At 44.1% G+C, this 24,642-nt stretch overlaps 1 protein-coding gene across 5 annotated transcripts in view; it reads left to right on the forward strand.

Annotated features, from left to right (window-relative positions):
* SLC8A3 (solute carrier family 8 member A3) overlaps positions 1-24,642 on the forward strand; it is a 128,038-nt gene that overhangs the window by 97,770 nt on the left and 5,626 nt on the right. For 2 of the 5 annotated variants that reach the window (XM_037031548.1, XM_037031546.1), the window contains exons 3-6: positions 11,794-11,900; positions 19,450-19,467; positions 23,290-23,414; positions 23,907-24,006. In XM_037031548.1, coding sequence (XP_036887443.1) covers positions 11,794-11,900; positions 19,450-19,467; positions 23,290-23,414; positions 23,907-24,006 — 350 coding nt within the window. Of the gene's footprint in view, positions 1-11,793; positions 11,901-14,394; positions 14,499-19,449; positions 19,468-23,289; positions 23,415-23,906; positions 24,007-24,642 lie in introns of all 5 variants that reach the window. The other 3 variants (XM_037031549.1, XM_037031547.1, XM_037031550.1) reach the window with 2 other exon arrangements.

A 24,642-nucleotide genomic window follows, 5' to 3' on the forward strand; every position in this document is an offset into this window, starting at 1 on the left:
TGGAGTGGCAGAGAGGAAGGGGGACCACACCTGACTGACGACGCCAGAGAAGCAGAAGCTAGGGCCACAGAGGACTGACTGCCATCTGTCCAGAGCACAGCTCAAGAGTAGTAGCCTCAGAGAAGACATTCCACCCTCCTCATCTACACCCTATTGTCTGAAAATAGAGAGATCTGCCTGTTGCAAGAGGGAGGGTTCCCCCTCTGGTGGGGGTGGGAGCAGCAATGAAGGGATGGACTCTGAAAGGCTGGGAGAGTTGGCTGGCTTGTGGGGTCTGCTCCAGAGGTCTTGCTGCCCTACTTACATCTCTCTCTCACACTCCCAACACACACAGGGATATGTGCACACAGAGACACAGACAGACACTCAGGGACACAAACACTCAGACACATATACACACTCATATATACATGTATACACACACAAAGAATTCAGTAAGATCTGCAGTTTCCAAAAATAAAGGTTTGGGGTTTTTGCTGATACCATTGCTCACAAAAATACTAGTAAAGGAATAAGGCCTCTGGTCCTCCTTGTACAGGCTCAGGGTGGGCGGAGGGTGGAGAAGGCAACAGGACAGAAGCAACAGCAGAACTCAGACTCTGCTCTGCTGCCTTCAAGTCTCTCATCCACTCCGTCATACAAGCACCAAATGACCTTACAGTGGATTAGGGTTAGGGCACAGTGAGTCAGGCAGCTTATAGGCTTGGGCTTTGTCTAAACAACAAAACAAACAAGCAAGCAAAATATGACCAAAGAGACTGAAATACAGAACAGGCTGACAGGGACCAGAGGGGAGCGGGGAGAGAATCACAGGGGAAAGGGGAAGGACTCACATGAACAAGTATAAAGGACACATGGACAATAACTAAGGTGGGGGAGCGGAAATGCGAGGGAGGTGGGGAGCACTGGGGAGGGGGGCAGGGCTAGGAATATAAGACAGAAAACTGTACTTGAACAAGAATTAAATAAAAAAAAATTTTGACATCTCATTCATCCTGGATTTCATGCAGTTTTAAAAAATATTACATTTTAAAAAGATTGCATTAAAGTGGTATCTGTCCAGGTTGCTGCATTATCCAGTGTACCCTTACATCTTGCACAGATGCCTCACTTGCCTCACCCTGGGCCTGGCCCTATTGACCATCAGAACTTCAGACCTTCAGAATATGAAGCAAATAGAATTGCCATCCCTCTCACCTTTGTGAAAATCTGGGCTTCTGTTTTTAGACTCTATTCCCTAGGAAGTTTGCCTCCTGTGTTCCTGCCCAAATCACCAACTTCTGTGGAGCCAGCAGTAGGCCCGGCTCTCTGTACATTAGAGCGCAGGATACAGCACTCAGCACCCGTGCAGCTGAACGGGGACTGGGGCTCAGTGCCGCTGGCTCCAGCCCTTCACAGCCCGGGCCCTATTTTGTCTCTGGGTAGTGCAGAACAAGAACTTGCCATCTGGCTGGTAGAAGAAGGGAAGAAATCTGAACCAGAAAACATATCATTGAGAAGTCTCATAGGCAGAAATTTTTGACAAATCCATTGGGACCCACAAAACAATACACCCCAAATGGTAATGATGGCTGACAGGCGATTCATATGCTGTCCTCGCAGCCAGGGCCACTGCACTGTGCTCCCCCTGTGAAGCATCCCGTTGACTGGTGTGTGAATGGAGCCCACTGCATTTGTGCAGGGCTGCAGCTGGGGCTCGGTGTAGTCCCCGACTGATTCGGTCAAAAGTGTGTCTGTAGAATCAGCTAATCTTCCATGTTGTTAATTCTCTAATTGAAAGGGTTTCTCCACCCAGCCCAGGGACAATAACCTTTCCCGGACTGGCTAGTCCCTGGAAGAATACTCCAGAGATATGGGCTTTAAAACTGCTCCAGTGGACAGGGAGTTGAGGTGGAAGGCAGGAGCACTGACTGTGTTTGACCCAGGTCCTTAGGAGCCAGCTTTTTCTCCAACCTGAAGTTTCGTGCTGATAGTACAAACTTCTCTCGTTTCTGCATGGATCAAAATCATCCTTAAAAAAAAAATGAGATCCCCAGCAGAGAGAGAAAGCAAGACAGAGAGACCCAACATCTCCAACACTGAGTCAGATAACCGGCCATTTGTTCTCTTCAGTGCTGGGAGCAGACACACTGTTAAGTAAAATGATTTTATAGATTATTCTCACTGCCTTTCTAAGAAGGGAATTTAACAACTTCGTATATCAAAACTGTTTATTCCAAGACCATTGATGGGTTTTTTAAATTCCCCCCCTTGACCTAGAAGAGGGAGAGAATTGGAGCTGTGAATCACCCTCCCTCTCCCCCACCAGCTGCATTGTGATAAGCAGGGCAAACTTGGGGCTTGGATAAAACTGTAATTAACTGAGCCACATATAGAGCTGAAACCTGCACAGGCCCACTGCTGTGGGGATTGAAAATTTAATTCCCCTTTGGAAATAACAGGCAGGGCTCCTACAGAGCCTACGTTCATGAAGGCCAGATTTTCCCTCTTACGTGTAGTGGAATGCTCCCCAACCCTCACCCCACCCCATCATACCCCCGCTCACATGCATACACATTTAATCAGGAATGTGAAGCACGCTCAACCATAGGGCAGCAAAGAGGAAGAGAAATCTTTTTTGTGGCTTAAAGAAATGAGAGTGCTCTTGTATTAGCAGAAAAATATAGTTAGACAATGGATGAACATATTAATGTTCCCATGTGTATGAGTAAGTTGATTCTTCCATGGAGATACTGAATTTCCTAGCACTTAATATTAGTCACTACCCCATGGAAATTCCGTATAAGCAAACTAAAGGGAGGGTCAAAAGTGATGCTTTCTAAACATGTTCACCTCACAAGATTGAAGTTTCATGATAGCAGGAACATGTGTCTGAAAAACAAGAGGGTTGGTGGGAGGGAGGATGGATGGATGGTTGGATAGATGGATGGATGGATGGATGGATGGATGATGGACATTACAGAGAGCTTCCAGTTCCTAGGATGAAGGGTTTAGTCTTTATCTGCTATGAAAGGGTGGAGAGGATAAAAAGTTGTCATTTAAAATCTTTTCTGTAGAGCTGTCCTGTAAGGTATGACCACCTTCAAAAGGAAGGGTATCTGCTTTAGAAGATGAACTTTTTAAAAAATTGAAAATTTCTTTACTTTGTCCTGACCTTTGGGAAACAGAGTGTCCCCTTTGGAGATTTTGACGCTCCTTTGCCTCTAGCCACGTGGTGGAGTCTAGGTCCGTAGGCACACAGTCGTCTCGGATGCCCCTTTCCATTGAGCCGAAGCTAAGAAGCTCTCCAGGCTTTTGGAAAAGGGATATTTAGGAAAGCAAAGAGTTGATGGTGAGCTACTGTGCCCATTTATAAGCCCAAACATTCCAGAATGGATAGAATCAGCATCAAGCCCTCAAACACATGGGTGTGCCTCCATGGACATGCCCAGCACTTAAATCTTATTTGTTAGTGGAGACAAAATGTTCTTACATTTTGCTTAGGGGAACCCACATACTTGTGGGCTTTTTTTGATCAGTCCAACTAGTCAGAGGCATGCAGAAGCTGCAAGCAGCAGAGGACTCATCCAAAGAGTCCAGAATAGATGCCAAAGGACCAACGATCATGTTTCTCCCTACGTACTCATATACATTTCCCTCCTACTTTGTACCTCCCTGCCTGCTCATCCTCTCACCCAGTTGATCCACCCCCCCCCAACTTTTGTAGAAAGTTCTTCGATGAAATTCATCTTTCTGCCTTAGCCTGTCTCATATTCCTGTTGGTTTGGGCATGTATGTGGATAGTCACTCAGGCAAAAGAGTCTGCTAAGCAGGTCTGCTGCTTACACTTATGCAAGTTGTGCACTGCATAAAGACCCCTGAGTGGAGGCTAAAATCCAGCCAGTGCACTCTGTCCCTAGCCCTGTAGCTTAACATTTTGTTATGTAAGCCAGAGGAAAGCACTGTGGATAAATACCAAGTGGTACCGCGTGGTATATATCCAGGGCTGTATCTTTTGTCAACCTTGCACAAAGATATTATACTAGGCTTAGCAGTGTTGTACTAGGCTTAGCAATGACCTTGCCATCAGGACAAAGAATTTTGATTACAAGATAGTTACTGTAAGTAGTTCCAAGAGATGACCTGGCTGAGTTCCTGACTTCATAAAGTAAATAAGCTCCCCATGTTAGTTGGCTATTGCCGTGTTACAAATTGTCGTACTCTTAGAGGCAGAGCACAATGCCCATTTATTATCTCCCAGTCTGTAGCTCAGAAGCGCAGGTAGGATGTGGCAGTGTCCTCTGCTCAAGGCTAGAATCAAGATGTTGGCCAGCTAGGCTCTTATCTGGGAGCTCTGAGAAAGTATCTGATTCTGAGCTCATTAAGGTTATTGGCAGGATCCTATCTCTGGTGGCTCTAGATCTGAGAGGCCCTATTCCTTGCTGTCTGTCATCCAGGGACCACTGTGCTCCTACAGGCTGCCAATACTCTTGCTCACAAGACACCTCCACCTTCAAACCAGAAGTAACATGTTATGTCCTTCTTATGCTTTGAAGAGGTTGATGCACAAATCCCTCAAGCTTCCACTGTCTTCTTCAGCTGGAGAGAGCTCTGCTTTTTAGGGTCCATGTGAGTAGATCAGGCCCACCTGGACTATCTCCCTGTTTTAAGGTCAGCTGCATCATATAACACCATATCACATATCATGGGAGTGATAGCTTCTCATAGTCACAGATTCCAGGGAGTTGGGCAGAACATGTTTAGTGAGACATTCTGAAATCTAGAAAGTCAACCTAATACAGCCTCCTCATCCACCTATATTCCTTTCAAAAGCCAAACCTTTGAACCCTTTTTCCCTCAAAGGCTGGCTTGAATAAGCATATTAATACCTTACTTTATTGGTTACCCATTTTGAACAAACTCAAGCATGTGGTAAAATAATTTGTAAATCAATTAGAACTACCTTTCCCCATCAGAACCTCTCTCAGACACAGCAGTAGAATCTGACATCATCAGTTGTATATTGGAAGTGGTCCCTACCCATTCACAAGAGCTGAATGTTACGTGTTTAGGAATTTTTCAAACTGGTTGTCAAAATGATTAGTAACTTAATATTGACTCTAGTGGTAGTAACTGACACCATGGAAGGCACATAACCCAAATCAGTGTTGCTACCCCCGCCCCCTAGACAGCTGGTTTACCAGCAGGCCACTGGGTGTAGACCTTTGTAGTTCATCTATTTGACCTCATAGAGCACACAAGAATCCTTTCTATGGCCATTTTCATGCATGGTCATCATTTTGCTCTCTAATACCACCAGGAATGGGGCAATCCCTCCCTTACTAGACAGTTCACCTCACTGATGTGATGGAATGTGATAGAATGGAAGCCAGCCTTGCTGCCATGGCCCCAGAGCTTTGGAAGCAGTGCTTGTGGCAGCCCCAGAACCATTTGGAGTGGGTATCATAGCTCCCTGGAGAGTCTTTCCTCAGGATCCACATTTCAGATCCTGGTTTGAAGCACAATCTTTATAGTCACGCTGTCTGATTTTAAATCCCAGCACTGCCACCTATTTCGCTATGATCTTGGGCAAGTCTCTTAACTTTTCTGGGCCTCTGGTTCCTCATCTATAAGATGGGGAGAAAAATACTATGTACCTCACTGGTTATGGTGAAGACTTAATGAGATAATATATGCAGAGAGAATAGCACCTTGCCTGGCATGTTGCCACCTCACAGGTTTGTTGTGAAGATTAAATTAATATTAGTAAAATGCCAAAAGAGAATGGTGCCTGGCACAAAGCAAGCACTATATAAATATTAATACATTCATTTAAAACCTGGTTTGGGGGCCCTTTATCATCCTTGTCACTCTACTCTGGGGCACTCCAGTGTCCCCCTGAAAAGGTAGTGGCAGAATGACCTAATTATTGAAATGCTACACATTGATTCCAGCCCCATTTTTCTCCAACTGATGATAGCACTTGAGCAGCTGCCTCCTTTTCCCCCAAGTTTTTAATAGAATCAGAGAGACTTCTCCGAGGAGTCTTGGGCCCTGGACCAGCAGCATGGGCAAACTCTGGATGCTTGTTAGAAATGCAGAATCTCAGGCTGCCCCCAGACCTGCTGAATTGGAATCTTCGTTTTAACAAGATCCCCAAGGGATATGTACACATACTAAAGTTTGAGAGGTACTGTTTTCAGGGGCTCTATTTCCAAGGGAAGATAGATTGAAGCATCCTAAGCCTTCTTATGAGACAAAGACCCTTTCTCCAAATGTTGGTTTAGGGGCGGGACAGTATCAGTGTTTGGCCGTCAGGACGTGGTTGGTGGTGGAAGGGGCTTTTCTGCCCTGGTTCAGAGCCAAGAACCTGCACGGGGAAGAGATGGGAGTCACTGATGCCCAACTGGGAAGCTAAAGACTAAAAAAAAAGAACCAAACACAGAGATGTGAGGCTACTGAAGGCTCCTGTGGAAAGGCTAAAAACCAGCTCTGTTCTTCAGCCCTAGGTCAAGGAAGCTTTATAAGCCTCGGTCAGCCAGGAGCAGCCAGGAAAAATTTAGAAATGATGAAAAGGAGCCCTTCTTGATATGGTGAAGAGTTATTTAATAGGAATCATGAAGAAGGAATAATCTCACCAAGTCAGAGATTATTTAGAGATTATTTCTAGCAAGAGAAGGCCACAGAGTTAGGAAGCTACGTACTCATACCACAGTGCAGCTCATCCACTTATAATCTGCCTGTGCTGCCTGAATTTAAATGGAAGGGTTCTGTTGTTCCTCACTGTGGCCACAGCTTGGGAATGATACCCAGAGTTTGTCCATTGGCTTGTATGAAGTCAGCTATAGGAGTAATAGGAGATATATGCTAAAATCCCAGCTCTGCTGCTTACTAGCAATATGACTCAGGGCAAGTGACTTAGCTTCCCTGAGCGTCTGTTGTCTCATCTTTAAAGGGGAAGTAATAATAGGTATGTTTCACAGTTTAAATAAGCATGAAATAAGAAAGTTCTCATTGTGCTGAATATAATGTAACTGCATATATTATCTTATATCTCCTTGTCACATAAAGGGAAATTCACAGGGTTCTCCTCCAATTAATATTCATTCATCCATTCAACAAATCAATACCACTTCCTCCCCTTTCACCCTAGAGGAACTCAGTGGCTGAAGAGCAGCTTTTTCTCTTAGCAGTACCCCAAGGACCAGAGGCCTGATTTGGAATTAGCTGGCTTCAATGCAAAGGAATGTTCCATCCAGGCAGCTCAGCAATGTCTTTTCTAATCCCTTCGGGTTGTTGGTGGGAGGTCCCTGGGAGCATCTTTCCCAAGCAGCATGGCCAAGTCTCAGCTGGGAATGCTGCACCTCCCTCAGCAGGAGGCTCAGAGGAGAAGCAGGGGCAGTCCCTGGAACCTCAGAAAGCATTAGTGGCTCAAGGAGCAGCTGCTTGGGATAAGCTGACCCCATGACCATTTAGTAAGTGCCACTGGGACAGAAGGAGGAATTGGGAATAGGAGAGACATAGGGAGGAATTGGGAATAGGAGAGACATAGGGTCCCCAAAACCTAGCCTAAACCCACAAGTTAGATCCCAGCTTGTTGGAGAGCTCTTCTGCAGATTGGATAAATAAAGTAGGCTAATAATCTGAGGATATAATTCAATGACATTGGGATTCTAGTCTCTTTGTCTCACTGAGAATCCTTAGGCATTCCATCAAAATAGCCTTCAAAATATTTTTGGCCCTTTTTTGGCACCAATGAGTTATATTTTTATTACAAAAAGGCAAAGATTGATTTCATGAAGCCTCAAGTGTATTAGAAGTTCAAGATTAGTCAGTCACTCACTAAGTCATCATTGAGGGAGGGACTCCTCTGTACCAGGCACTAGGACTACGTGGCACATTGGAGACAAGTTTCCTGCCCATGTGGCACTCACAGTCTAATGTGGGCAGACAGACTATAGACAAGTAATTCATAAACTAACCAGCTGACTTCAGTCTGTGATTAGTGCCCTGAAGGGAATGAGCAGAAGGGACAGGATAGAAAGTGACCCATGGCAGAGAGATGGGGGAATGGTGGGGAAGAAAGTGATCCATGAGACATGTGGCCATGCAAGGCCTCTCCAAGGAGGTGGAATGCAATATATGTGGAGACTCAAAAGGTGAGGCAAAGCACAGACCCAGACATGGAGAACAGCAAGGACCATGCCCTAAGAGGGAAAGGACATCCCACTTGATTTGAGAAAGAGAAAGACCAAGAGGGGAATGTTATGAAGGAAGTCAGTGGGGTCAACAGCACCTGTAGCATACAAGATCCTGCAGACCATGAAAGGATTTTATTATATTGGGCTGGCCAAAAAGCTGTTTAGTTTTTTCTGTAGAATAAAAGGCACATTTTTCATTTTCATCAGTAACTACTGGTTTGGATATTTTGAGTATGTCAGCTATCTCCCACATGGTATAATGTTGGTTGTTCTCAGTTAATGTCTTGATTTGATCGCTATGAACTTCAACTCATCTGCCAGACCATAGAGCATCGTCCAGCAAGAAAGCTCTAGCATGAAACTTTGCAAACCACTTTTGACACGTTCAATCATATATCATAGCACCTCCTTCATACACTGCGCAACTTTTTTCAGTTGTGTTTTTATCTTTCTTGAAATAAAGCATAATATACTGAGAGTATTGCATATTTTCTCTGGTCTTTAATATTAAATGGCTACATAAAAATTCACCAATTTCAATAAGTTTTTTTAAGTATGCTGATGTGACAGCTGTCACAGTACAATCTAACAAAATTGTTTTGAATGAACTTAAAGACAACTAAGTGCTTCTAGAGCCATCTTACGGAAAAAAACAAATTAACTTTTTGGCCAACCCAATATATTTATCCAATTATAGGGGTTGCATTTTTAATAGGTAGCCTTGGTTGTTATGCAGGGAAGGGTTTGCAGGTAAAGGGCAAAGGCGGGAGCAGGAAAATCCGTTAGGAGGCTATTGCAAAGTCCAAGGGAGAATTAATGGTGTTTTGATCCAGGTCTTAATAGCAGAGGAATAAACCGTAGCAAATTAAATGGGTTAGGGTTGGAGGTGGGCTCAGGGGAGGAAGAACGATGAGGGGAAGGAAAGAATCAAGGGTGATTCCAGGTTTGGGGCTTGAGCAGTTTTTTTAAAAGATTTTATTTATTTTATTTTTAGAGATGGGAAGGGAGGGAGAAAGAGAGGGAGAGAAACACTGATATGAAAGAGAAATATACTGGCCACCTTTCACTTTTCAGGGCCATGCCCAACCAACTGAACCACACAGGTCTGGGTGGGGCTTGAGCAATTTGATAGCAGATGGTACCATTGACTGAAATGGGGAAGGGTGAGTTTGGAAAGAGAACTCAAGACCTGGCTGGTGACTCTGACTAAATTTAAATGTTCTTGGACCTCATTTGTAGCTTGAGCAGAACTGAAAACTTTCTCAGTTTTCATGAGCTGAAAACTGTTGAAAAATGAGGGACTGCTCTAGGCTCCCGGCAAGGTGACGCCTTATGTTCAAACAGGTGTGGTGCCTTCCCCATTAATGATCTCAGTGAGTGAGTCCCACACCTGCCTCCTCCACTTGTGACACCCTCCAACAAGTGGTTCCAGCTAGCTAACCCAATTCCTCTTGTCACTACATAATGTTTGTCCTCATTTCCCTATCTTCCACTATGGTAGCTTCTCTTATTCTGTTTATCTCATCAAAACATCACACGAAGCACAAGTCAACCTATGTTTTATGGCAAGTGATCCTTCCAGCCCAAAACTTGTTGCTGCCTAAGGGCACAAGGCCAAATTGGGGGAGATTATGAGACTTGTTCTCCATGCTTCCATCCTTCCCATTCTAAGCCCTTCAACCCATTTGGTATCTAGCATCCTGTTTTATCCAATTCTTTCTTGACCTACTATCTATTTCCAGCCCATGCCATATCTTGGGTCACCAGTACTATTTATTGACTTCCCCTTAGTTTTTGACTTATTGACTAGAAATGATGATTCCCTTATATATTACTCTCCAGCCATCAACCAGGTTATACTACTCTCAATAATAGTGATTGCTATTTATTAAACAATTACTAGGGCATATGAACCCAGTCAAGCACTTCCCACACATGACCTTTTTAAAGCATGCTATGATGAGGTACTGGTATTCCACTTCACAAATGAGACTTGGAGAGCTTTAGCAAGTTGCCCAAGGTCACTCAGTTAATGAGAGGTGGGGGCCAAATTGGACCCCAGACATCAGTCTCCATTACCAATGCCACTGCTCTGGAGGAAGGAAGGCCAAGTGTTATGGCCTTTTGGAGGTTGAACACTCACCTTTCTATGGGGTTTCTGTGACTGGAGTGGGTGTGGCCAGTGATGAGGGTATGGAGTCTTTGTTTTTGAAGCACTGGGCCCCAGGGTCTAGGGTGTGTTAGTAACTGCTATTACACTCACTTCAGCAGCACAGGACCCACAGCTACTTCTACAGAATCAACAGTGTGGACAAAGGAAGTTCTGTAGATGCCCGGCTCTAATGGTGATTTATAAAAGCTCAGAAGAGCAGAGAGGTCATCCCAAGTCAGAAAGTGAAGATATTCCTACTTTAGAACAAAGAATAATGGGAGGAGCTGAAGGCCTTAGCCTCCTGAACAAAGACCAGGTCTCTGAGTCTGAAAGGGGCATGCCCACAGACAGCGAAACAGGACTTCTTTGTGGGTTCCTTCTTTCCCACTGCTTAGGGGAGACTGAGCTCCATGCCTACCCATGTTGAACAATGTTTCACACCCCCGGGGACAGACCTAAACATCCTCACTGGGGTCTAGTCCTCAAATATCCCCATCATCAAACAGAGGTTGGAAGAGCTGGCCCAGATCTGTCTTGGTTTTTAAAGCTCCTAGTAATATTTTTAAAAAAATAAAGAAATACAAAACAGAGTTACTAAAATTGGTTTATATTTTTTAGTGTTTAAATGAACAAAATAACATTTTTAATAAAGAACAACATAACACAAAAACAATGTTGTGCTAGTCACAGTATCACTGTGAGCTAATCACAATTCAGAGCTAATGCCCCAGAGCTAATGGGGTCTGGTCAGTGCATCCCCGTGACTGCAGGCACCCATTTGGAGAGAGCCTCAGTAGGTTTTGAGGCCCATTGTGAATTATCAGAATGTGCAACTCCAGCCAAATGGCCTTCCTGGCCTGCCTGTGGTAGTCACTGCCCCAAAGAAAGGGAGAAGTTTGACTATTTTCAGGCAAGACTCCCAAAGGCCAAGTCCCCTCTCTCTCCCTCCCCTTTTCCTATAAATAAAGCTTTCAGATCAACATTAGCTGATTTTTAAAGTCAAAAATAAAAAAATTTTAAATTCTCCCTTGTCCCCAAAGCAAGAAGGATGTGCAAGCAAACATGGGGGACCTAAATGCCTGAGCCATTACATGTATATTATTTCTTTGCTCTGGAACTGCCCTGGGATCAGGTCATCATTATTCAGCCTGTGTGTGCACCAGTTCAAGTGTCCAAGGTCACATAGCAAATCCAGGATCAGAACCTAGAACCTTTGTAAAGCCTGTGCTTTTTCCAGCCCTCAGGTTGTTCATGAAGTCACACGAAGCCCAGGAGGAGCCCAGTGAGGCTGGAAGGGGATTGGGGCAGCCCCTCTCCTTCATGCCTCTGTGATGTTGGGGCGAACTATGACCTTTCTGGACCTTTTCACTGTTTCCTTCTCTTCCTGTTTCTTCTGGCTGGCTTGTCCCCCTCCCCCTGCCACTCTGTTCCTGCTTATGATACTTATTTTTCCATCCACAGCAAAACAATTCACATCAAGGTAATTGATGATGAGGCGTATGAGAAAAACAAGAATTACTTCATTGAGATGATGGGTCCCCGCATGGTGGATATGAGTTTTCAGAAAGGTGTAGTACCCTGTCCTCCCCACTAACATTGACATTCTTCTCTCCTCTTCTGTTTCTTTCTTTCTCCAATCTGTTTGTCTCCTTCTCCTCCCCTTTCTTCTACCTCTCTGGTTCACTTTCTCTTGTTTCTGTTCTTGTTATCTCTTTTCCTCTCTTCCTCTCCTCTCTTTGCTCCCAGCTGTGTCCTAACATCTGCCAGTCTGTCACATGGTATCTATAAGAGGGACTGCTCAAGAGCCAATGGTAAATTTTGTAAGATGGGGAAATGGATTTGGGGGGAAAACAGAGAGAGAGAAAGAAAGAGAGAGAGAGGGAGGGAGAGAGAGAGGGGAGCGCCACACCTCTGAGAGTGTTACATATGAGTCGTCTTCTCCTGAATGGCTTAACATACAGGAAAGGAAAAGACCAGATACCACAGTGCCAGGTGGGAGGGCAGCCCTTATAGACACCCCCAGGCTCTCAGCACAGATTTCCATGAGACAGCTATTCTCAGGGCTAAGCTTTCAATCCCTGGGCATTGAGAATCAATGTATTTAGATTTGGGTTCTGTTTGTGGTTTATCCCACTCCCCAAAGCAAGCCTTAGGAGCTGTCTTTATGTGTCATATCCCTGCTATCCAGGTGTTTTTCTCTCTGACCTTGATTGGTCTGAAAGTACAGGTTTGAATTTCAGGTCTAGGTCAAAGACCTACTCACAGTACTCCCTGTGAGGAGTGTCTACATATGAAGGCATGTGGGTTACAATAGTGGGAAAGAAGATTCTGACCTGAGTCAAAGCTTCTTCAAGAAGTCACAGGACTTCTCAGAGTAAAGGGAGCTTTTGTCTTCAACTTAAGTGATGCCACATACCCCATAGACTCTCTGACAGGCAAGTCAGACAGTCCTGTTCTGTGTAGATGAATCTGTGTTCTTCCCTGGCAGAGCTGTTGATCATGTCCCTCCAGGCCATGCACATGGTTGCCAAGCAGCCAGTTCCCATCCCACAGCAGAGTCCCTGCAGTGGGAAAACAGGCCAGGCTCACACCTCGGGGACAGCCCCGGGGTCTGGGGCCTGGAAAGAAATTCCGAGAAAATGCTCTTTGGCAATCAGTGAGTTTTGTCTTTTGGGACACTGAGCAAGGTGTCCAAAAATGTGCTAGGAAGGTGATCAAAAAATGTACTTGTAGAACACACACACACATGCACACACACACACGCACACACACACACACCCCAGCAAGTCCTAAGCCTTACAAAACAATTCAGATCAGCCCACCACTTCGTAGATAGTAAGGGTGGTCCTGTCTTTAGAATGGCATAGGGCCATCAGAAGCTTTGATTAGACATTTTAGGCTATTGTTTGGTAGCACTTCTTTGACCTTTAGAAAGCATTTGGGTTCTAGGCCAGCGAGAGAGAGAGATCAGGGCTCACTATGGGGACCCATCAACCCCACTGTGGCTCCATGGAAGACCAGGAGAAGGACCTAGGGAGATCCAAGCCCACATGGCAACTTCTCCAGTAACGATAGGCCTGAGCCAGCCTCATGCCAGTCTTTGGAGGGGAGCGATTTTCAAGAAAACTTACTTATATTCCTTCGTGATTTGTTTCTAAAAGACACAGTGCTTTGTTAAGATACTCAGAAGTGAATAGAAACCTCCATCACCTTGTCCCCTGGGCCCTTGATAATCAGCATTGAAGGAAGCCAGCCTTGGTACATGTTACTCTGATATGAGAGAAGTTCAAAGGTGATCTAAAATTTAATGATTTACATCATTTTCTTCACACTTTCCCATGAGTACATCAGCTATAAATATTAAAGGAGCCCTATATCATGTAGTAGTTAAAGCATACTTATTTTCATTTCCACTGTGGAAGCTCTATGAGATCATAGAATTCTGCCTTCCTTGCTTTCACTCTCTCTCTCTCTCTCATTTCCCTTTCTTATGCATACTTTCCTTTTAGATTTTTCTTTATGAAGCTCACATAGGCAGTAGGTATAGACACAAGGAAGGGAAAGAAGTTCCTATCCAGGTGCTGTTGACATATTTCCTGTTGTAGAAGGGGCCTGGGCCATTCCCAATGGGCCAATAGTTTACCTGCTGCCCAAAGAAATGCCACTGTTACCATGTGACACCCAGTGGAATGTGCTACCCAGCTCACTTCCTACTAACCATCAGCAGAATTTAAAATGACTCCTCCCCACCCTCAACCCCTTCGCCCTTCCCATCCCCTCGCCATCCTCTTGGATCCCTTCCTTTGCCCACTTTTCTTTGCCTCCTGGCTCCCTTTCCCTCTCACTCATAAGAACAACTATGACCAAGGAGACAAGAAAAGCTAAGACCATTTTTTAAATACAAGAACAATACAATCCACCATAGTCCTGTCAAAGCCACCACGACGGGACTGGGCTGCATGCGCCAAGAGTGATGGGGGATAATTTTAAAGGCTGTGCTCCAAGTGACCATCCAATTGCTGACCCACTCGACACACACTCTCTCTCTTGTTGTCCCTACAGGAAAACCATAAGGGTTAAAATAGTAGATGAGGAGGAATACGAAAGGCAAGAGAATTTCTTCATTGCCCTTGGTGAACCGAAATGGATGGAACGTGGAATATCAGGTGTGAGATTCTTTAAAAAGAAAAAAAAACCAACAAAAAGAAAAAAAATTTAAACTGAAAAGCAACAACAACGAAAAGCAACTATATTTTTTCTCCCTGTTTTTTGTCCCTTTTCCTCCTTCCTCCTTTTGACCAACCAATTTTTTTTTATTCTTTTCCCTCCTGTATTCGCGCTCTCACCCTGTTTCGGTATCATCTCTGCCTTCTCAGTCTTAGCTTATTTCCAAGTCCTCCTTTCCCACTGTCTGGGCAGCGCTGCAGCCTCAACTCCTCGTTACCCTCATGAGTTACTTCTGCCTTATTCTCCAGTAATCTGGTTACGACTGTCCCCTGCACTCTCCCCCACAGCACCCCCCACCATAACCTGTAAATGTGGAAACTCCTTGGTGGGTGGGGAGGAGAAGAAAAAGAAAGGAATGTGATGTGCTGCATGCTGGTACCCTTATCCTGCCTTCTTTCCCCTCCCACCCCTCACCTTCTAACCTGAATTGAATGGGGGAGGGTCTGATGGGAGCTGGGGCCCACATTGCAATGATGCTTTGAACGTTTTCTGCTGCATTCCCCACCCTCCGTCAAGTGCTTGGCAGGTTATTCACTTGCAGAGTGCCCCATAGGCCCCTCTGCCCTTCATGGAGGTAAGTGTTTTATCTGGCTACTTCACAGTTGGGTAGACTGTGACCTGAAAATGTGTGCCATTTGTCAGAGGCCATAGCTTCTGAGAGCTCTTTGAGAGAGACCTGGCTTCTGAAATTGTCATGTAACCTGCAATCCTGAGCTATTCTTCCTTCCCTTGGCCTCCCACCCCATCGCCTTCTACTTCTGCTCCTAGTCCAAGGTAGGGTACTGTATTTGGGCTACTTTAGGATAATGAGACCTTTAAATCAGAAAATTGAGAGTCTGCAAAAGAAAGGAAGTAGTTCTGAGTTTGGAAGTCACCCTAGCCAGTAGGCCCTGGAGAAGGACTGATATTGGGCAGGCCCAGAGTATTGACTTTTCCAGTTGGAGAAGGGATTCTAAATGGTATAGTTGGTGGTGATCTTCAGAAATAGGTGTTGAAAGGTTCACAGAAGGCTGCCTTTGCTCCACAACTGCAAATGAGTGTATTACTAAGATCCCAAGATAACTCTTATCCCACACCAAAGACGTGCCTTCATCTCCTTTCCTCTGGACATGCATCTTGGAATACCTGCCAGGGCTCCATTCCTAAGGGACTGATTATGCTGCAACCAAGGGAGATGTAAGGAAAGATTTCATGCCTTGAAGAAAATGATTGGAAGCTACTACTTTGAAAGTGTTGGAGAAAGTGGGAATGGGTAAGGGTGTGGGAAATACCAAGAGGAGGACATTCACACTCCCCTTCAGGGGACATATGCTGCTGGGAGCCTGTGGAAGATCAAACAGACACACCTGTTTGTCAAAAGGGGTGATTGTTCTGCAATTACTTCATATCCACATGACAAAGAGCATCCTAAAGCCTTTTACCCAAGGACAGATCTAAGTGATTTGGCAGCTATACTCCCAAAGGCCCATTGACAGGTCTTCTCAGACCAATATGATTGATCAGCCCTCAGTATTTTCTGTGGACTCGCTCTGCAGACCTAACCATTTCTATGCCCACACTGGTTTGGACATTCCTGGTGTTCTAGAAGCAGAAGCCCTCTCCATCTTCTATTACTCATTCTCTCCTTGGCCACTTGATAAGATGCTGCCATGAGCCTGACTGCCAAAGAGTGCTGGAAGAAAGGAAAAAAAACAATCTGGTTTCATTGCTTCCTAGATTGTATTCCTGCCAATCCTCCAATGTCCGTCACTGAGAATACTCTCAGGAATTATCTCAACACCTGCCCTATCTCATTCCCACCTCCCTTGTACATTCTCTCCACATCCTCCTCAAGGGTTGGATGCAGAGACACGTAAGATCATTGTACACTAGCTTCATCAACTTTCAAGTCCCAAGAACTCAGATATAAATGAAAAGAGCAGAGGGATTCTACAGAGTAGCTGGAAAGAAGGCAGTGACCCCGGACAAGAAGAATAGGTTGGAAGTCTGTTTGTGACTTTATCCCACCAGTAAAAAGGCTCTTCTTTTCTGCCTCCCCAACCAACCCCACTGGCAGCGGGACAGAGAATAACCTAAGATAAGCCTGGGTCAAATGCAAACGCCTGTGGATACTCCCCTCTTACAGACCCCTTTTTGCTGCACTGGATTCTGTGTCCAAGAAGATGTCAGCAGAGTTCTGTTAGGGCCTAGTTCTGGGGGAGAACATGGGGAAGAAGGCGGGATTTCATCATGTCATCTGCGTGATGTGCCCCAGTTCTTTCCACTGACCAAAATGCCAAGATGAAAGGGGCCAATAGGAAATGTGCTCATTTCCTGGTATTCTGTCCTATATTGTCCTTTGGGTTAATTTTTGGTTTCTTCAGTTTTCCCCATATTTTGGTATCAAACCATAAGGTGAAAGACCATAAAGCTTGATTGTCTAGACTCAGAATCACTGAAAACCCATCCTGATTTCTAGAATTCCCTGCTGTTCTTGGAGTGAGAAACAGTACAGTGGAAATTGCTTTTTGTTATGACTGCCACATGGCAGAGTCTTAGGTATTCACAATAGCACAGTCTCTGCATGGTGAAAATAACAATTGTATTCTCAAAAATAAAAAAAAATTAATAATAAAGGCCTGGTTTCGAAATAGGAGACTCTATTCTTGGCAAACAAAACAGATTTTAGAGGTGAGGTTAAAAGCATTGGACAGGCTGGGGGAGGGGGAGAAGGAGGATGAATAGGAAACACAGTTGCCCTGGAGTAGAGTAGAAGTGGACTCCTGAGAGCAATACTGAGTAGAATAGTCAAGGCTGTTAGGCCTTGTCCTGGACATTGAAAGTCTCAGGGGAAAGGGAGAGCCCTCTCCCCCAAGCATGGGGCCTGTTTGTGCCTCCTCTTGCTGCATTCATGGGTTCACTCTGACAAGCTGCCTGGATGCCTCCAGTTACTCACAGAACTATGTTGTTTCCTGCTTGTCCCTGAGGTGTCTGAGCATGGATAGTTGGCTCTCACCTAACTCTGAGGATAAATGCAGGTGAAAGTTCAGCTTCAGCTTCTCTCAGCAGTAGCAGCTAGAAAATACCTGGGACATATCATGTCACTCAAAGTTGGGCTACATGGAATATACTGACCCATCTTTAACTGCTAGGTGTAAAGTCCCAGATCACAATGACCAGAGAATAGTGAAATTTTAGCTGACTGCAAGCCGTCTTGCTGTGCTAGGGATGGTTTTGGTGTTGGGAGTTATGTCTAAATGAAAAACAGGGTAACAAGGACTTTTAGGAAGAGCTGCCCCTTGTCTAGCCTACCTTGGTGCACAGTTGTGTTTGGGTCTCTGGTCTCCATTGGAAGTAGGTCCAAGAGGGGGTCCTCCATGAAGATCAATAGAAGGAGCAGAATGAACAACCTCTCTTGTTATCTCTCTATATATCTTATGATAGTACAGAGATCCATGCATCCATTACCCCCTGGGATTCCATGTGGGAGAAACCAGAAAAAGTCAAAATTGCTGTTCTCCTTGCTTTTATACCATGAACATTCTGGATCCACAGGTGTCCTCAGGGACTATGAATATAGGATGGTGAATCACAGGTCTGAGTATACTCTTAAAGATTTTTAGAAGAAGCAATTCACAGACACCCTCCCCCCACTCCTCCCTCAGCAATCTCAGTCAGTCGCCAGCTACACAGGAGTATGTGGCAGGATATTCCCAGACTTTCATCGAACAAGAGCCAGGGATTGAAGGGCTGTGTTTAGACACCATCAAGATGAAAATGTATGTCTCAATGATTTTTTTTTTATTTTTCAACCTTGAAATCTAAAAGAGTTCAGCATAAGCACAAATGGAGGGGCTAGGGACAACCTATGTGGGATACACCTTTAACTCAGCTTCTCAGTTCATGTAGAGACCTTGTATTTGTCATCTCCCATCTATGAATAACCTCTTATGAATACGGCAGTCTCTCTGGTCCAGAATATCTGGGCTCTAATTTAGCCTGTCCTTCCTAGAACAAAAAGGCCACCATCTAGAGATGGAGCACCATGAATTTATTAAAAATACGATAACCAAAACAGTCAGCAAATAACAACTAGTTGCAGTGACTTTGCTAGGCACAGGTGGTACAAAATAGTAGGAGTGCACTGCCTTGAACTGCAGGCTATATCTATACACACACAAAAATTTCAAGGAATGCATTCTGCTGGTACTTCTTCAGAGGAACTCAAAGTTTTGGCCAACATGGCAGCTAGGGAGCCATCAGTGGCCATGAAAATGTTATGAGCCCTGGGAGGCTGAGCGTGATCTAATTATGAGGTTAGGGATAGAAGACCCAGAACGGGACATGGATACCAAAATTCTTATACACCATTATTCAGTGCCCTGAGCTCCTATTCAAGCCCCACAGTCATATTCTCCACAGATAAGCCAGCTACTCTAGTAGGGTTGCAATCTGTATACAGTTTTCAAGGTAACTGGATTCTCACTCTTTTCCAAAATGGATATAATAGCCTTAGATCTTCTTCCTTAGAAGATCACAAATGACCAGCCCTGTCTCTGGTTCATCCACTGGTTCCCCCATCCTTGTTCCTCTCTCTCTGGGCCACAAAGCTGCAAGGAAGGTGTGGGGGAAACTCTCATAACTGCAGGGCCCTGGTGCTCAGCAGTCTCTCCAGCGGCTCACACCTCTGCTGTTGCTGCTGCTGCTGCTGCTGCTGCTGCTGCTGCTGCTGCTGCTGCTGCGCATGCTCCTGCTGCTGCCTCTCGCATGCGGCTGCAGAGCTCTCTCACCAAGTAAGCTCACTGCTTCTTATGCTGCTGCGACCACAAAGTCTGGGGATACTTTCAAGATGGGACCTTAATGCTCTTTCCTTTTCTTTCTTCCCCTTGTCTGGTATCCATTTGCAAACAGCGCTCCTGTTGTCTCCAGGTAAGAGGTGCCTTGCCCCCTCTTTTGTACTTCTTGCCAGTGCTGTTACTTAAGTTTAAAACCAATGTCCTTTGATTTATTTAATAGGAGCTGTAAGCTCAAGGTAACCCAACAAGTTCTAAAGACTAGGAGATCGATTTCCTCACTTGAAGTAATCGTAAGGAAGTAGACAATTTCTTGAACACCATTTCTGTCAGTGTTTGTGGAGAAAGCCAAGGTTGGTCTTCTCTGAGACCAGGAAGGGAATTGAAATTTACCAAAGAGCCAGTGGGCCTTACTTAATCTGTCATCTCATGCTGTGAGGCAAGAGAGAATGAGAGCCAGGGCTGAATCTCCTAACAGGATTATGATGGGATTTGAAAGAAAATACTTTGATCTTGAATGATCTAGGGAAAAATAATTCAGGAGCTGCTGTGAGAACATGAAAAGCAATTTTTAAAGAATCTGAAATTTTGCAGATCCTTTGGAGATCTTTCATCTTAGCACAGCTAAATTTTGAATTGCTAGAACTTTGATTTATTTGTCATTGATACTTGAAGTCACATGTGCCATGAACAACAAGGAGAGTTAGGATATAATGGGGAGAGGGGTAATTATCTGTCTGGAAATAGAAATTTTAGAGATTTTACTTTAAGATATTCTCATGCAGAACCTAGAACCTTTTGCCGGACATACACCCACTTTGAGAGCGTGCTTGAATCATGGAATCCAGTGACAAACATCTACTTTTGTGAGCAGATACAAAAGCACACCCATCACACCCAGAAATACTATAGCTCATGGTGCAGGCATAGTGAGCTATATAGGATGTCTCAGTATATATTGAAAGAACATTTTACATTTCATAAGTTCTCTGAACATACAAAAACTTAAGATCATTTAAGAGGCAAAGCACCTTATATAATGTATTGGTGTTCAAAGCCAGCTATAGGCTACACCCTGGGTTTGAGAAAAGGGAAGTGTACATAGTACACATTTGTCCTTGTTGCCTTAAACACACAAAAATATGTGGGTAAATTTCTACATTTTCCCTTTCTGAAAATAAGTTACTCCAGCTTCCTTAGTTTCTCTTTGTACTAGTAGGATAAGAACTATCTCCAGCCTCGTATTTTCGACTAGCCTCCCCGGGTATTACTGTCTACCATGTCTTCACTCATCCTCTTCCCTGAAAAGATATTTGGGCTTCTTTGTTCAAACTTTTGCCTCCACCTCTCACCAACCATATAAAACAAAGACTGTGATTTAACTTAAGCTTCTTATACGGTTAAGCATATTTTCACAAATACCAATAGAAGCTTCAAAAGGAAAAGAAGGTGTTATTTCCTAGATCTTTTCAACTCAACCTACTTTAATTTGAAACTTTAATTTAGGAGCCCTTGGTTAGACTTTAAATTTACTGAAAAATTTAAATTTTTGTTTGAATTTTCCTGGAAGGACAGGCAAATGCAATTAACAGTGCCTGGTGGTGAAAGATGGAGAATGAATATGTTCATTCTGAGCTACAGCACCAAGTTCAAGGGCCTGGGAGTGAGAGCACTGGCTGCATTGCCCCACTTCTTTTTGCAGATATCTGTAGAGCATTCATGGCAATTTAGTCCTCTCTGTCCTGGCAAGCTCTTTGTTCTTCCAATATCCATTCAGCTTTTCATCTTATTATCTGTCTCCCTCTCCTTTTCTGTCTCTCTTTCTCCCCTCCTCCTTTTTCTAGGTTTAGGGGTGTATTTAGTCAGTCTGAATATCAATATTACCTGCCATATATTCTCTTTACATGAAATTTTGAAGATTCATATAAATAAGTGGTCAGAATCAAAATCTTTTTTAGGTTTGAGATTTAGTACTCTCAAGAAATTAGTGTGAACAAAGTAAAATTAATGTGAAAAATTAACAATTTTTATTATTACAAAAATAAAAAAGGGAGAAATTGCTACCAACCCAAAACACTAAATTGGAGTTGTCTCAAATGGAATCAGATATATATTACCTCTCTGGGGCTGTGGGAGATCCAAAGACAGAGGACTGGATATTTGTCAAAGGCATTTCTTCAGGAAAGCTAGATGGAAAAACTGTCACCACAGAGGTGGACAGGTCAGTAGGTTGATCAATATCCTGCCAGATAGATATTGTGCTAGATTGATTGCTAGACAAGGGGTTACACAGGTGCATTTGTGTGTCACTGGAGAGCTCATTATGTTGGTATAAAGTACTTGTGGCACATGTAAAGTACGGCATGGGGTAATTGGGGAGGGGGAGTGGAATAGTACTGTTGCTGCTAGAACAGTCATTGCTGCATGGTGCCAAAACCCACAGGTAGAGGAAAAGAGTACCCATGCTTTTGAGGAATGTATGTCTTTTCCAAACAAAGACTTTTTCTCAGAGTGGCTTGTAGTCTGGCTTCTAGGATCACTGACTTCATAGCCAGAACTCTGCATGTGCCCAGATTTACCTTAAGAAATAACTAATAAGAGACTCAAAATTAACGAATTAAAAGAAGTCAGGCTTCTAGAGGGTGTCTGTTGACTTCAAAGTAGAACTTTGAGAAATACTTGTTTCTGAAAGCCATCACCAACACTAACAGCAGGACAGCAGCACCACGGACAGCTCCCAAACACTTTGGAGTTGCCTTCTGTGTGTGGTGCCAGAAGCACTGAGTGAAACAGCCAGTTCGGGAATCCTCTCTGCATGCCCTTACCATCTTTATTCAGACCCACTAAGAAAAATCCTCATATAAAATAGGCTCTTCTGCTTGGTAACTTACATCCTTGGCTTATCTTTTCTTTGCAACTTAAAGAGCTCGAATCTCATCCCTCCCCGTGTTTCACTAATTCTCAAGATACAAAAGAAGATCTTTGTGGTCTCTGACCCATTCCTTGAGATTATCCAAAGACCAGAGGATCTCCCTTGGATATTTACTGTGTGGAATGAAAGCAGTTAAAGGAGCTGAATGAAAGAATTAATCGCATGCAAGAATGTGGACTTGGATGGAAAAATGTTTAAACAAGCTCTGAAAGAAACAAGCTGCCAAGAGCAATTATCTAATCAAAGGGGAATAAAAAGATTCAATCTCTATTTCACTCTAATCCAGAAAACATGTCTTCATGGTGAAGTGGTCTTAAAATGGACTCTCCAGCTGAAGTGGAAAAAAATTCTAACCATTCAACATGAGAAGGGACCACTGGTAAATGACTCAAAGATGCTGAGGGACACAGGAATGCCTCAGAACAAATATTTGTGCTCTGCAAGAAATGTGCCAGCTTCCTAAAGAAATCCTAGAGATCTCTCATTGGAAAATGATGAAACTTTGAAGGGATAATATTCATTTGTATGAAATGTAGATATTGCTAGAAACATCCCCCCTTTCTTCTTTTAGAGGGAGTGCTGAGAGTGTTGGAAGCAGATGTTAGTGCAAACCAGTGGACATTACCCTGGGTTTGACTGTGCCTCTGACCTCCAAGAACTCTCAGATGAAGTAGCTGAACAGCCAGGCACAACAGTTTAAGATAGTTCAAGGTCAGGAGATATGGCCCCATCTCTCCAATATCTTACCAAATAACTTGGAGACTTAAGGTCATTGGGTCAGGTTGCCCACTGAAGTGTAAAACAGAAAGAGGGGTGCCTATTCCAGGTCTGCAGGGAAACTTGTTATGGTCTGATGGGCATAAAGTATTAAGTGCTTTATAGAAACAGGCACCAAAAAGTGTACCAAGTCCCCATTCCCCAGAGCCGTTTGCTTTATGCCCACTGCCCAGGCCTAATACGCTTGAGCTTTACACTTTTAGGGAATGGGAAACATGCTAAAGCTAGTCTGATTTTGTTTTGTTGCAGAGGTGACAGACAGGAAGCTGACTGTGGAGGAAGAGGAAGCCAAGAGGATAGCAGAAATGGGAAAGCCAGTATTGGGTGAACACCCCAAACTAGAGGTCATCATTGAAGAGTCCTATGAGTTCAAGGTCAGGCCATAAGTGAGATCTAATTGAATAATAGAGTCATGGGGTGGGAGGTAGATGGCCCTGAGTTCTGTTCCCATGTTACCACTGATTGTGTGAAGTTACAGTGCTATTTTCTATCTGGGGAATGTTGTGAGGAAACATAATATAGCATATGGAATAAATGGGCTATGATGTTTCACTGCTATGATTTAACTGTATTATTAAAACAAAGATACTAAAATTTGCTACTCCAGGGCAAGGTTCATTGATATCATTACTGTTATTCTCTGTTATATTACTCTGAATATCCAGTGTCAGCAGTTACAACAAAGTAAAGGGGAATAGAAAGGTTGTCCTAGAAGAAATCCCCAAAGACTGTTCCATGAGTAGCTTGCAGATTGCATGTGGAGCACCCTGGGATGCAGGAAGTCTTTCATTCCCTTGAGACACCAGACTCCTCAATGTTTCTGAGCATTCTAACCTCATGGTTCCAAGTTTCTCTCTGCCTGACAGAGCACAGTGGACAAACTGATCAAGAAGACCAATCTGGCCTTGGTTGTGGGGACCCATTCCTGGAGGGACCAATTCATGGAGGCTATCACTGTCAGTGCAGGTAAGAGGATTGTGGGATGGGCATGGGCCCTACTGAGAGAAGCAGGCTACACCAGAGAAGGAATAAAACAGCCACATCAGTAGCCTGTCTGCCAATTTCTGGGAAGGCCTCAGTGTCCAGTCCTCCCAGCCCTGGCCCTGGATGTTTGTCTGTTTCACTGGGTCACTTTGGAAAGGCCTCCTGGGGTAACTAAAAGAGCATGGCTAGCTCTAGGTTCCAGTCCTGGTTCTGCTGCTTGAACTGAGACAAGTTATTCTATCTGGTCCTCCATTTCCTTATCCAAAATGGGAACTATTGCTACCTTTCTCGGAACAGCTAGTCGAAAGGTACAGAGTCTGGTACCAAACACAAATCCAGTAAATTCTAGTTTCCATCATTCCCTCTTCTCATTAACTTGGCCTTTAGTTTTGTAAAATAGGGAACTATTTTGATTTGGAGATGTGGAGTCTGGAGTTTATACAATCTTTGCATTGGCTTGCTGACATATCTCCGCCCTGAATGATGCCAAACCTCTCCCTCGGCATTTACTGACGGACTCCCTCACTGGGGACCCACAACACAGCCCGTGTCCCCAAGGCCCACAGATGATAAGTCTTATCACCACCACCAAGATTGCCTCTCAGCACCACTGAGGCC

This window comes from Sturnira hondurensis, unplaced genomic scaffold (genome assembly GCF_014824575.4).
Source record: "Sturnira hondurensis isolate 20B ecotype Veracruz unplaced genomic scaffold, ASM1482457v3 Scaffold0021143, whole genome shotgun sequence".
Taxonomy (NCBI): domain Eukaryota; kingdom Metazoa; phylum Chordata; class Mammalia; order Chiroptera; family Phyllostomidae; genus Sturnira; species Sturnira hondurensis.